This window comes from Lytechinus pictus, chromosome 2, assembly GCF_037042905.1.
Source record: "Lytechinus pictus isolate F3 Inbred chromosome 2, Lp3.0, whole genome shotgun sequence".
NCBI lineage: Eukaryota > Metazoa > Echinodermata > Echinoidea > Temnopleuroida > Toxopneustidae > Lytechinus > Lytechinus pictus.
Window position 1 is genome coordinate 24,086,597 of NC_087246.1, and position 15,126 is coordinate 24,101,722.

A 15,126-nucleotide genomic window follows, 5' to 3' on the forward strand; every position below is an offset into this window, starting at 1 on the left:
TATGATAAATGTAATATGATAATATGTGTTCACGGAGTTGGGCGAAAATTTGTTTCTGTGGTCTCAAAATGTTTATATTGTTTTTTATTTAAACCATTCCACACTAAATTTTGATACTTCCATTGTTGAGTGCTTACAGTCGTCAATGCCGTATCGTCATAGGGTTCAAAGAAGCCCCCCCCCCCCTTCCAGGGGCCGCAGAAGCGGGGGGGGGGGCTGGGGGCTTCAGCCCCCACTTTTATTTCAAAACCATGTACAAAAACGTAAAAATGACCATAGGATTGTGATTTTTTTGCATGGTCAGCCTCCCCTATAATTTTAAAACCACTCATTGACTGTACACTCCATTTAGAATTGATAAATGCAGGGCACACTCTTCATTTCAAGTTTATTTAATGTGCTCGCTTAACCGTGAAAAATGCAAAACGTACATTGATTGTTTGTATGATGATGAAAAATGGTAAATAACAGAAATTAACATATAATTTAAACGGAATTTGCTTCAAATTTTTATTTTGTAACTCCACGAAATGAGTCTGGAGAGTTTGAAAATGATAATTTCCATGCTTTTTCTATTTATTTTGTATTCTGTTACACTACATGAGATATCTTTTCTCTTTAATTTTCCATGTGAAACAAGGTTAACAACCCCCTGAAACCAGTGGTGGATCCGGGGGGGGGGGGGGGGGAGGGGTGCACATCAGGCCCGTGCCCCCCCCTTTGGGAGCCACTGTCAATATTTTTAAGGTACATAATATTTCGTTCTAACTTCAGTGTGCACCCCATTTGAAAGTTACAACATTTGTTTTCAATTGGAATATAACGTCGATACACATTTGAGGACCCTTTCTTTCTTTCTTTCTTTCCTTTTTTTTGGCTTGTCAAATTTCCATTTATTTCTCTCATTTCCATTTATGGTAAATTTAATACTGTTTTTTTTTTTATTCAAGAATGTTCATCTGTAAATTTGTATCCGATCTATATGTTTTTTGTATCATGTTTCCGTGGAAATAAAATAAAGAATGGGATTGAATTCTTGGGGAAAATGTGCCCACCTCCCTCTTTTTGCAAAATGCTGGATCCGCCCCTGCCCTGAACATTGTGCAATTGTCTTTTCTGTAACCTGTTGGGATTTGACGGAGAATTTTCATATTAGATCAGATATACAAAATCACAATTCTAAGATTGATGTTATAAAACTTAAAGTGTCTGACATCAACAAACCTACCATTTACAAATCGCCTGTGTGATGTTATGCTTACGTTGTTTTGTGAACATAAAGCGTAACTTTAAAACGTTTAAACTGTATTATTTTATATCTTATTTTGAAGAAAATATAAGCATTAAACTTCACGTTGCTCGATTTTCTCTAGTTACTCAAACAAAATTTTGTTGGGGTGGACCTGACCTTTAAATGGCGAAAGATTGAGAATGATTGCCTGAACACGAATATGAAAACGAAATCCTGCAAGAAAGTTATTTTTGAATTCTAACTTGGAGAAATTGAATAACTCAGTGACATACTGGCTTTATGTGAAATATCCAGTCATTTATTTATTTTGTTTTACTACAAGATTGACCAGAGGCTCGTTGCAGAAAGAGTTGCAATCAATCGCAACTCGAAAATCATACGCAACTTGATTTTCAACCAATCAACAGCGAGCATTTTAGACTTGCGATTGATTTTTTGACTTGCGTTTAAACGCTACTCTTTCTGCAACGGACCCCTGTTCAGTTTCTAGAAAGTTCTTACAAAGGCGCCCTGCAATTGAACAACCATTACTCTATATGAAGATACAAAATACACAACAATAAGTTAAAATTATGATAAACAACAAACCGTGGAATAGGATGGGTGGTACAATATTTCATTCTTTTTTTGTCATTTTATTTCGTTTATTTCCATTCCAACATTTAAATTTGTTTGGTACATTTTGTTATACAAATTAATGCAGGAAAACATACTAACAAATTTCTATGTACAATAATTATGATAAAAATAATATATGAGATATGGATAACAGTATCAACGATTGAATCAGGTGTCAAGTGTTTGTATAATACTTAAAATATCCATATGAATATTTGCACATCTTCCCCTAAGTGTGCAACATTGATTAATAAAATGTAGAATTATAAAGCAAAGTGGAGCTTATTTATGACATCAAATGTTTATTCCTTGGTATTCAACCTTCTTTTCAAACATTATCTTAGGAACATTAACACAATGTCAAACCGGAGTCGAGCATGAAACCGAAGTACTTTTCTGAAGGTAAGTTTATATCATACTTTATTAACAAACAAAATATCATCCCCCATCATATTCTTCAGACAAAAATGGCATGACCTTCGCTTCCAAAGGTGTACACGCATACTATTCAAGTCTAACCTTTGCATATTTATAATGTAACCAAATCTACTTGTCTGATTTCATATTGTCCTCCGTTATTACAAATAGCTGTGAAAAACAACACAAAGGTAGAATTATATAAGTTTAAATGTCATATGCCATTGATGAATATAGTAAATACCAAAGGACCTAATATGTACACCGAGGAACACCTGAATTTATCTTCTAACGTTCCCTGAGCCATAGGAGGCGATTTCGTGAGATTTTTTGTTCATTCTTAAAGAAGGTGTCAACCCTTTCACAAAGGTTTCTATACGAAGTTCAAAATCGATAGGGGGAGAGGGGATCCTTAAGACTATGTAGATTTCAAATCGCTAATTAAGTAAATAATGACAAGGGGCAAGGAAAACTTTCCCAGACCCATAGGCATGATAGGTCGTGTACTTATCAGGGATTTGTGGTTTTCTTCTATTATACCTATCCCCCTGTGGGAGTAATCAAAACCCATGTAGTATATTGTTTTATTTTATGTCCTCATAAAAAAATAGGATTTGAAGTAAAACTTCAAAAAAATATCTTCATTAGCTATTTTATGTATAGGAGTACATAAAGATTTATAGTCCTTGCCTTACATCACTATTACATATTACATACAACTGATAGCAAATGCAATTGAATATATCATGAACAATAAGGTGTAAAATTATCAATAAATTTTGATAAAGTTATTAGTTCACTGCGTGTACTTTTAGCGAAATTATTTTTCCCACCGCAGATGTTGACATCAATATGAATATTCATGACTTCCGTCTTCGGAATAAGACTTCGCATGCGCGTGGACTACACAAAATTGTGGCCGTTTGCAATGCATGCCATGAATGAATCAGCACCCTCAAATTGCCGGTACCCCATATCCTAAAACTATAGGCCTTAGATCTATATCTAGATCCAATTCTTAAACACTTATCAAATTGCCATTAATGACAAGACAAAATGTAAAGCTAGGCTATGGCTATAGCATAGGCTGGGGCATTAAAATTATCTCAAATATGCCTGCAGCCGACAAATGCCATGGTTAGCTTAGAACGGGTTCATTCCAAATTTTACATTTACTTACGTTATCCAATGAGCTTGGTCATGTTGGTAGCCTTAGTTTAATAGGTCTAGTCCGTATACAGAACTAGTAACACAATTGCCTATTTCGAGCACGGGAATTAAAAACTTAGTAGACCTCATTTATGCTTATCGATCAATTACATTTTGTTGATCAAGAGAGTTTACTCGATCGGCGATTGAAATAGCTATGCAGAGCTGCGCGTTAAACATTCACATGCATGTTCTGCGCACCGACGATATTAATTTGTGCCTGACGTTATATGCCTAGGCCTACGTGATCAATTAGAGTGTAGATCAGAGTGGTCTATCAAGATCTAGACTAGAGACTAGACTATATCTAAACTAAATTTAATTAGATTTAGGACTAGTTTATATACGGAATAAATTAGACCTATTAAACAAAGGCTACCAATTAAGCTCATTGGTCTAACGGAAGTAAATTTAATCCCAAAGTTCAGAATTAACCAGTGCTCGGCTGCAGGCATTAGACAGGTCCAGATTTGTAGATAGATAAAGTACTTAGATAAAGAAAAAGTTAATGCTCTAGCCTAGGCTACCTTAACATTTTGTCTTATCTTTAATGGCAATTTGATATGTGTTTAAGAATCAATTGGATCTAGACATATCTAACCCTAGGCTATAACAGTTAAGGTACCGGCATCTTTAGGGTGCTGATTTTTCATGGCATGCAACGCAAACGGCCACGATTTTGTCTAGTCCACGCGCATGCGTAGTCTTATTCCGAAGACGAAAGTCATGAATATTCACATTGATGTCCACAACTGTGGTGGTAAAAATAATTGCGCGGACGGGCACTCCTTGTGATTGACCTAATATATGTATATATATAATCAGAAATAGATAAGTGAATTCTATGTCATCTGGTCAGTGTTCTCGTTGTCATTAGATCAGACATTGACCAGTTTATACATCCGCTGTGGCCGCTCCATCACCGGTGGTTCCTAACGTAAGACACAGTAGTCAAAGGATGGCAGGTTCAGATAAAGGGAGAGAAGGGGGGGGGGGGGGTTAGGAGAGAGAGAGGAGAATAAAAAAAATCAGAAATTTACTATTAAAAAAAAGCTGTCTATATTGCTTTCACTCTTTTGCAACCTTGATCACCCCTTTGTTAGCCGCTATCTTCATAGTAATTCATAATAATTGTAAATTGTGAACTTAAGCATACTACTTTGTGGGGGAGGGGCAATTGGCATGAAAACCAGTATTGCAATGATTCTGCTGACTTTCATGTATCTTTGAAAGAATCCAGATCTTGCAATGGGCTTGCGACATGATTCGATGTCACCAATGTTTATATATACACATACAAATTACCAGCGTATATACATGTATATGTGCACCCCCACATACACACCCACCCGCACACACACACGCCCACACACATACACACACACATATATATATACATATGATATTTATATACATATATATATAAACTCCTCAAAAAAAGTTTTGAAATCTGACTTTGATCGATAATCCCTCCTCGGTTTCAGTAAATATCAATGTGTAATTAATATCAATGAATAGATCATTTAAGGACGTTCCACAGTTATGTTTGTGCGCATTATGATCTGCGCATAGTTTACACTCTGCGCGCTGACGTCACAATGGATGAACAGCTGATTAATTAGCTGCGGGTATGTGCTGATTTTTCTCATCTTCTGCACTTTAACTGCAGATCCGATGCGTTATTTCATGAAGCTAAAAAATTGAATTATTCCATGGACCATTCAAAAAAAGATTCTCTACAATTTCAAAATACTTTACTTTGCAGGCTGCCAAGAATCACGAATATTACCCCGAGTTTGAATAAATGGTAGAGTGGTTTTGATTTTTTTCTTCACATAGATACAAAGCATTCGGCGCATTTTTGGTGTTTTAAAAAGCACATTTGCTCTAATAAAAGTACTGATAGTTTAAAAACAAGCACATGAACCCCTATTTTTTGATGTGTGTTCCTCTTTGGTATACCTAATTCTTCTACAACTCTACAAATTTTGGTGAAAATGACATGGATTTTGAATAAAGTGCAGCATTTATTGTACTTTTGTAGTTTGTTACTGAAATTTCACATTTTTTAGATTGGGATTTTGTTATCTTTTACGCCATTTTTAAGAACTGACAGTGCTGTTAAACTTAAAATTGCAAACAAATAGCACTTTAAATATATTCTCCATTCTAACGATACAATTATTAACTCTCTTGCGAAATTTGATGACTTTTTCATGTATTTTGACTGAGTAATACAGGTTTAAACTCATTGTAGTAATCTTGGGCGGTCTAAAAATGCCAAATTCTTTTGAATGTGCAATTCTTAAGAACATCAATTTGGGTGAACTTTGAAGTTCTATAGCAACAAATCAAGCACATGGACCTATGTTAATTTTTGCATATCTCGAATATTAGGTTCTAAAGTATCTATGTGCAAATTTTGGTGAAAATGACATGGATTTCACTTTAACTGTGGAACGTCCTTAATTCTCTTTAAAATGATACCATCCATCTATCCATATTTTATTGTTCAAAATAGACACCCTATACATGATGTAATTATGGTTCACATGGAGGTGCAGTGCTTTGAAATGTGGCGCAAGCTCTCAAAAAATGAAAGGTAAAGTCACCCTCTTCGTCAGTGCCCATGATGTGACAAAAAAGGGGGAATTCAAAATCCGTTCCTGAAATAGTCGTAAAAAACACGTCTGTTCATTATGATCAGTATCATATGATTCAATGGCATTTGCTCCGGCGAAAATTGCTTCGATGGAAAATTGGCATGTTCAAAGACCCCTTTACACCAGATGAAAAGAGCGGGCTACGCGCAGGGCGCGAAATCATTTTTCCCACCGCAGTTCCGGACACAAAATATAAATATTAACACACACACACACCCACTCACATATACACACACAAAAACATAAAAACACATAATACCAATCGGAAATGCCAGTGTATGCGCCTACCTTTTTAGTACGCCCAACTGCAGTACGAAAAAGAAGAGCCATACAAAAACAGATGAAATACACAACCATGGGGATACCGAATGAAAGAAATATAGTATCTTCGTTTTTTAACTCCAGAAGCCATTTCCGCAAACCTGCAAAGTAATACAAAAAAAAGTATTTTCAAGCTGACAACACCAGAAAAATTCATTTCGAAATTTTACTCTGTATGACTTTGACAACATTTTTAGCACAATATATTATAGTCACAAAATATCATCTTTAACTGTAATTATCATCATCATCTTCTTCATCATTACTATTATTCGGAATAAAACCCTGTGGCGGTATTCTGAACATTGTCTTTTGTCCATATCTTTTCTAGAGATATGACAAATCGGTTTTCTGGTGGATGTCATAAACTTTGTCACAAAAATTGTCATACATTGTGGTATTAGTTAAACTCATCAGCCATGGCAATTTCAAAAATATTTGTTCATGCTACAATTAGTTAGGACCTACATATAAATACCTCCCTTTTCCCTCTTTTTCTATTTCTCTTCCAAAATCCTCCACAGCTCCCTATCTCTTTTGTAATTGCGGCGCATCAGGTATCCCAGGCCTAATTAATTTCCTATAGACTCGTGTGTTAAAGTGGCACTTTAAAAAAATCATAAAAATAAGGAGGAAATTCGAGGGTTGAATGTTTACTACCAGTGGACAGGATATATGTCTGACATTCCATATCTGACCAGAAAAGGATACCTCGACCGGCTCATTTTAAAAACAAATCGGCAATTATGAAGACTACACCTGACAGGGTCAAACTCATCACTTGAGAAAGTAAAATGGCCCTAATTCTTCCGCCAGTGAAAAAATAGTAATATATCTTTAAAATTTGGAAAAAGGAAGTTCAGTAGGTACCCTCCCTAGAATCAGTGTTAGATTGTCAATCATATTCATTCATTTTTGTCAATCAGCAATATCAAATTAAAAAATTGAGCCATGGGTTGGCTCAAATGAATATATTTGGCCTGCCAGCTGTAGTTAGGCCCGTGTAACCATCGATACACGCGTAGTTGCGCGATACGCCCTATCTGCCACTGGGCCTTCCTATTGGCTAGAAGGGCTCCCACTGGGAACTAACAATTTTGATTGGTTTGCTTCCGAAAGGATGGGCGGGAATTTGGAGAGATTTGACAGGGTGTGTGTGTGTGTGTGTATTTAAGTTTTGTCAGACGTTTTGTCAGAATTTATATGATAGGGAAAAGACAATGTCAACGAACGTAGAGGGCAGCAACACACAAGCGTTCTACTCTAAGGAAGGTCAACTCCTCTCGAATTTTGTGACTACTCTAAAAAATGAGGTGGGGTTTTTCGAACTTTGTAGAGTTGATTTTATTTCATTTGTTAATTTTAAATATATTTGTAATGATTTTTTTTTAGATCGGTTGGTCTGGGTGATAATATTTAGGGAATATTGGATAGACTTATTTGGGATGCGAACAAATATTGTACGAGATAGAGAACAGTATTGGATGAGTCGGAGACGAATCCAATGTTGTTCTTCAGCGAGTAACAATATTTCTACGCATCCCATGAAAATTATTGGTCATCCAATATTTTTATCATTATTTAGATACCCCCACAAAGCTAAACATAATGTAATGAAGAAAAAAAAAATGTGTTTAGTAACCATCATTTATGGCAATCTTGTAATTCATGAGCATGGCGCCTGAGTATTGTCATAAAAAAAAAAAAAAATCTCTATAATGAAGTAAAGATGCGCTATCATATAATGCAAGCGCAATTATTGAATTCAATGGCCCGAATTCACAAAGGTGGTTTTCAACGAACGTAGAGGGCAGCAACACACGACAGTGTTGCTTTTAGGAAGATTTTGTGACCATTTTCTCCAAGAGCACTGTTTTGGAAGATTGTAAAGTTGATTTTTGTTCGTTTGTTCAATTTAATTGCTTTTTTAATAATTAAACCTCCAACTAAGTATGTTTAATAATATAATTTGAGTATTTTTGTATTTTTTCAAAAATGTAAGACAAAAGATAATCATGATTCTTGTAGTTTGCAGAGCAATAAAAATACATAGACTGATGACATTTGTGTTACCGTTCTTCTGCTTAATTTCGCTGCCCCTACCAAATCTACACAAGCTAACGCCAGAGCCAAGACCGTGATGTTCTGGTCTGTCCGCGCCGAAACTTCCCCGGTCACCTCGATGCGCGTAATGCGCGAATGATATATGCTGGCCGCACTGCACTGGCAGGATAATCTCGACGCGACTCAACTTAGCTAGATATGGACTTGAAAGATATAGACATGGTCTGTCATTGATATCAGGGGCCGCAGAACCGGGGGGGGGGGGGGGGGCTTCAGCCCCCCACTTTTTCCAAAACAGTGTACAAAAACGTAAAAATTACCATATGATTGTGATTTTTGGCATGGTCAGCCCCCCCCCACTTTTGGCTCAGCCCCCCCCCACTTTGAAAACCGTTCCGCGGCCCCTGGATATGGTACTATGGCGGATGAGCAACGATAAATATTCAAGGTTAAGAAGTTTAATTTTCACTTACAGTGTAGTTTGTAGTCTGAAATCTAAAATAATTATCTTATATCCACAAATCCAACCCAGATTTTGCAATCCATCAGGCAGGATCGAATACGGACACTAAATTGCAAAGCCAAATCCTAGTCTAACGTTAAACCTAATATTTTATTAGACAGAAATTATCTGGTTCAGTATCGAGCTATGTATATTCCGACGGGTCTTGACTTGAGAACTATCAAGGGGCGAAGGTCTATGTCACATCTACTATTTTCATTCCATAATTCTACCAAAAAAATGTGTTAGCATAATTATGCATGCAGCAAACCGTACCCTACCTCAGCACCGACCGGCCCGGCCCGGGGAGCCGGCGCGGTTGTGCCAACCATGGCGATTGTATATTCAAGAGGTGTTGCTGGATCGTGTAGGCGCATTAATGTGGCGCAGCGAAATTTAGATAAAGACGCATTAACCTCACGTATATACTTATTATCATATTGATATGCAAAGTCATAAAACCGTTGTTACCACAATGTAATATTTTTAGGAAAAATACAGGGAAACATATTTTATATTTTAAGCATATTTGATGTAAAAAAAAAATCAAAAAAAAATATGAAAAAGAGAAAATGAAAATAAATCAACTCTACAATCTACAAAAAAGTGCTCTGAGAGGATTTCGGTGGTCACAAAATGAGCTTGTCTAAATCCGGGTAACTTAGCAGACTGGTTTATTTTTGACAGAATTTGATCATGTTTTACTGAAGATTTACAAAAAATTAAGACAATAATTTAGTAATAATTTATTTTTCAAAATGTGATACATTATTATTCCATTATTTCTATATTTTTTTGTTTTTATTATTTGAATCTACTATTGTCATAATCAACGAACGTAGAGGGCAGCAACACACAGCAGTGTTGCTATTAAAAAGGTCCACTCGATACGCGCATACAAATGAAGTGCGCGAACAATTTGGTATTCATGCCAACGAAACCATGAACCAACGAACGTAGAGGGCAGCAACACACAAGCGTGTTGCTCTAAGGAAGGTCAACTCCGCTCGAATTTTGTGACCACTCTAAAAATAGTCAGGATTTTATCATTTTCTCTCATTTTGGAATATTAAGTCTGTAACGGGGATACCTCTGGTCTGTTACTTTCTTCTGCTAAATTTCGCTGCACCACTATTAATGCATAGACAACCACCGTCCAAATCGAGGTCGTTCTTCTGGCCTGGATGCGCCGAGTCTGGGCCGGTCGCGTAACTAGCTAGTGACGTTGATGCGCTGGGGATCCAGGCGATTCGTCATAGATCTTCTTGTAACATAGACAATGACGTCTAATTTGCCTGGCCTGATTCTAAGTGCAATGGTTTCAGGGCTGATGTTTATCAACGATGATTGTTTAAGGTTAGATTTCAAATTTTATATTCAATTTGACTTTTTAGTCTAAAACTGAAATAAAGGCGCTGTATCCCCGAAATCCAGGTCGAAATTCAACTCCGAGTCCGAGACCATTGGCTGCGCGCTGCGTCGATAGCTAGATCGATCGAGCAACCAAACTTTCAAAGCCAAATTCCCTGGTTTTCTTCATACTTTTCTGAGAAAAATCTCAGCCAATTGAGGCAAACTGATTGCAATGTTACATCGTTTGGCAGAGAATCACCGTTTGGCGTTAGACCTAACTCAGTACGGTTTAGACCTAGTCTAGTATATAGGCCGTCTAGGGCTGGGGGCCAGATTAGTTTCTTGAGACAGAAGTTGAACTTAAATTGATTTGAATACGGCATCTATATCTTAATTTGACCATCTATTCTCAGCAATCAATGTTTTAAAGAGTTTTACATTATTTTGTTTATCATATGGAAAATTGTAAATTTTCCTGGGCCTTTGGTTCGGTAGATGCGTACAATTTTTTTTAATTCAAAAGCGAAAGAGCAAAGTGACAGAGCTTGTGATTTTATGCACTTTCTATATTGAATTTTAAGGATTTCATGTCTAGATCTAGGCTTAACGGTAACTTGTCAACCAAAGAATCTTCTAGATCTAGACTCCAGGAATTGACCCTGTATGGACTAAAAAAATCCTAAAGTCCTAGCCAAGGCTGGCCTTAATTGGACCAAACCGAGCCTCTGCTTGCATGGCCATGGGCCAACCCTCGATTATGGTCTAGATCTAGGTCTATAGGCGTCCTTTACTAATTCTATAGATTCTAGAAATATTATTATTCGAGGAATATTATTATTATTTTTTTATTATTTTTTTTGCCTTTTGCATAGATCTATCTCCTACCAAGTAAAACAAGTCGTAGTAGATTCTACTACTACTAGGCCTAGATCTAATACTAGATCTTAGATATCCCGCACGGTGGAACATCGATCGATGTTCCACCGTGCGGACAAACAGATCGAGACTGTTCAAAGCTTATTGTCTAGTCAGACTAATAAAGTTGGATCTTAGACTGAGATCTATCGATCTAAGTTAGATATGGATCTAACGTTAGACTTCAGTTCTTTGGATGTATTGTAGGCCTCTAGATTTAATAGTTTTAAGTTTTAGGAAAATGCTGAAAAGAAATGATAACATTAGACGTGGATCATTTTTTTATACCCATTGGCATTGGCATTGCTATACCGGTTCTTTATTTATATTAAAAAAAATAAAAATCATTGAGTCACAGCCTAGGCTATGGGCTGCGGATAAATGCTGGTCGACGGGTTGGCCGCCACGTCGTGGTCCGCCTAGCCTATAGGTACACAAGAGGTTGAGAGCTAAGCAGACGACGAAACATACGTAGCATAAGCATGGAGTGATGACGGGTTCAGCGAAGAGCTCAGAGAAAATAAGGTGGTCATATTCAATCCCGAAATGCTTTGCGAGTGGTCACAAAATCGTCTCGGCGCAGATCACCTAATACAGTCGTCTGGTGAAATCGCTGATAACAACAATCACCGATTTGGTAATGATTTTAGTTACTAAAACTTATATTTGTATGGCTTTAAATATTAATGTATGTTTTAAAAAGTATGTATAATCGTATAGGTATTTTTTTAAAGTTATCTTTGATATCGTTGTAGTCATACCTTTGATATTGTTTTCGTGATCGCTACTAATTTGTTGTTGTATTTGATCGGCGTTTGATTTCGTTGGCATGAATAATAAAATGTGCGCGCAGCTCATCTGCATGCGCGTATTGAGTTGACCTTCCTTAAAGGCCACCGCACACCTTACGACCCGACCAGTCGCCGACTGGCTTGCGACTGAGTGAGGGGAATCGCAAGGTGGTCATAAGCCTCGACACCGCAAACCTTGCGATCCGATCTGCGACTCACGCATGCGCTTTTTGCTATTTTGCATAGCAACTGAGAAAGTGCGCTTACTAGTGCGTATGCGCGTTGTTTATCATATACGCGTCGTGCAACTCTGCTGTCTGATTGGCTGGAAGCTGGATTGATCTTGCGATCAAGTCATAAGGATTCGACATGTCAAATCCTTCCGATTTTCCTTGCGACTTGTCTCTGACCGGTCTGCGACTCTCAAGCTGACAAGAGCTGTGACGTCACATCTCCCCACACTCAGTCGCCAGCCAGTCGGCGACCAGTCGGGTCGTAAGGTGTGCGGTGGCCTTACAGCAACACGCTTGTGTGTTGCTGCCCTCTACGTTCGTTGCCATGAACCGATACAATACACGCACGGAGTGATAGCAAAATAGAAGTAAACTAATAGATTATGGCATGGACGGCGAAAAGAAATCGCATGCACTGCATTGGCTGCGCGCTGCACAGCCAGGCTGCGTCGAAGGTCGATCGAGCAACCAAACTCCCAAAGCCAAATTAAAGCGTATGAACCAAAGACGTTATAATATATGAACGGCCACCTATCCACATTTTCCCTGGTTTTCTTCAATACTTTTCTGAGAAAAATCAGCCAATTGAGGCAACCTTATTGCAATGTTACATCGTTTGGCAGAAAGTGTCCATCACCGTTTGGAGAGACCAACTCAGTAGGGTTTAGTAATATTACTAGGGTTGGGGGTCAGTCCAAGGAAATATCATCTCTAAAAGAAGTTGAACTTTGAATTGATTTTAATACGGCATCCATATCTTAATTCGACCATTGATTCTCTGCAATTAATGTTTTAAAGAGTTTTATATTTATCATATTGCCAATTGTAAATTTTCCTAGGCTTGGCAGACCAGAACGCGTACATTTTTTGGGGGAAATTCGAAAGCGAAAGATCAAAGTGACTGAGTTTGTCGTGATTTGGATTTCATGTCTAGGCCTAACGGTCACTTTTCAACCATTGAAACTTCTAGATCTAGAATTTACCCTCTACGGACTAAAAAAAATCCTACCCTAGCCCAGGCTGGCCTTAAATCTTAATTGGACCAAACCAAACCTCGGGGCTTGCATTGGCCAATCCTCAATTTATGGTCTTGGTCTATAGGCGTCCTAGTATATAGATTATGGACAGCTGAAATCCGTCTGTTTTTAGTTTATCATTATTATTATTATTTTGCTTTTTGCATATCCTACCAAGTAAAACAAGTCGTAGTAGATTCTTGTAGTACTAGATCTAGATCTACTTAGATATCCTGTGTGGAACATCGATAAAGAGATCGAGACTGCTCAGAGCTTTTTGTCTAGTTAGACTAATAAAATTGGATTTAAGACTGTAGTCTATCGATCTAGATCTAAGTTAGATGTAGACTTCATTTATTAATGATTGGATGTAGATCTAGATTGAGAAGTTTTGGGAAAATGCTGAAAAGAAATGATAACATTTAGACGTGAATAATTTTTTGGTTATACACATTGGCATTGCTGCCGGTTCTTTAAGGCCACCGCACACCTTACGACCCGACTGGTCGGCGACTGGCTTGCGACTGAGTGAGGGGAGATGAGTCGCAAGGCAGTCATAAGCCTCGACACCGGACACCTTGCGATCGATCCGATCTGCGACTCACGCATGCGCTTTTTGCTTTTTGGCATAGCAACTGAGAAAGTGCGCTTACTACTGCATATGCGCGTTGTTTATCATATACGCGTCGTGCAACTCTGCTGTCTGATTGGTTGGAAGTTGGATTAAGCTTGCGATCCAGTCATAAGGATTCGACATGTCAAATCCTTACGATTTTCCTTGCGACTTGTCTCTGACCGGTCTGCGACGCTCAAGCTGACAAGAGCTGTGACGTCACATCTCCCCTCACTCAGTCGCAAGCCAGTCGGCGACCAGTCGGGTCGTAAGGTGTGCGGTGGCCTTTATATATAAAAAAATGAGTCACAACCTATATGGGCTGCGGATAAATGCTGGTCGACGGGTTGGCCGCCACGTCGTGGTCCGCCTAGCACAAGTACCGGTGCTAGACTAGAGGTTGAGAGCTAAGAAGACGACGTAACATACTTAGCTTACGCATGGAGTGATGATGGGTTCAGCGAAGAGCTCAGAGAAAAATAAGGTGGTCATATTCAATCCCGAAATGCTTTGCGAGTGGTCACAAAATCGTCTCGGCACAAATCATCTAATACAGCCGTCTGGTGAAATCGCTGATAACAACAATCACCGATTTGGTAATGATTTTAGTTTCTAAAACTTATATTTGTATGGTTTTAAATATTAATGTACTGTATGTTTTTAAAAGTATGCGTAATTACATATATGATTTTTTAATGTTTTCTTTAATATCGTTGTAGTCATATTCTTTCACATTGTTTTCGTAATCGCTTCTAATTTGTTGTTGTATTTGATCGGCCTTTGATTTCGTTGGCATAAATAAGAAATTGTGCGCGCAGCTCAGCTGCATGCGCGTATTGAGTTGACCTCCCTTAGAACAACACGTATGTCAAGGCCCTATACAGTATATATAGGGCCATGAAGCTTGTGTGTTACTGCCCTCTACGTTTGTTGGACAAACTTCAGAATACCGATTTGTGACAATCATAGCGGAGTCACATTTCGGAGAGAAATGACAAAATTTATTTTCAGTATACCACCCCAGGTTAATAAATGTAAGGATTATAAAAAAGGGAAATAGATAATCATAATAATATTTTGTAATTCTGTAGCACATTCATTATTTTTTGCCAAGTTGTATAACTCTAATTTATTGAAAATATCATACATAATACAATTC

General features: G+C 37.7%; 1 protein-coding gene across 2 annotated transcripts in view; it reads right to left on the reverse strand.

Moving 5' to 3' along the window:
• Positions 1–1,533: 1,533 nt before the first annotated feature.
• Positions 1,534–15,126, reverse strand: part of LOC129282598 (uncharacterized) — a 31,362-nt gene continuing 17,769 nt past the window's right edge. For both annotated transcript variants that reach the window (XM_064113815.1, XM_064113809.1), the window contains exons 7-8: positions 6,448–6,581; positions 1,534–4,428 (exon numbers count right to left, since the gene is read on the reverse strand). In XM_064113815.1, the coding sequence (XP_063969885.1) occupies positions 4,375–4,428; positions 6,448–6,581 (188 nt within the window). In that variant the 3' untranslated portion in view covers positions 1,534–4,374. The remainder of the gene's footprint in view (positions 4,429–6,447; positions 6,582–15,126) is intronic.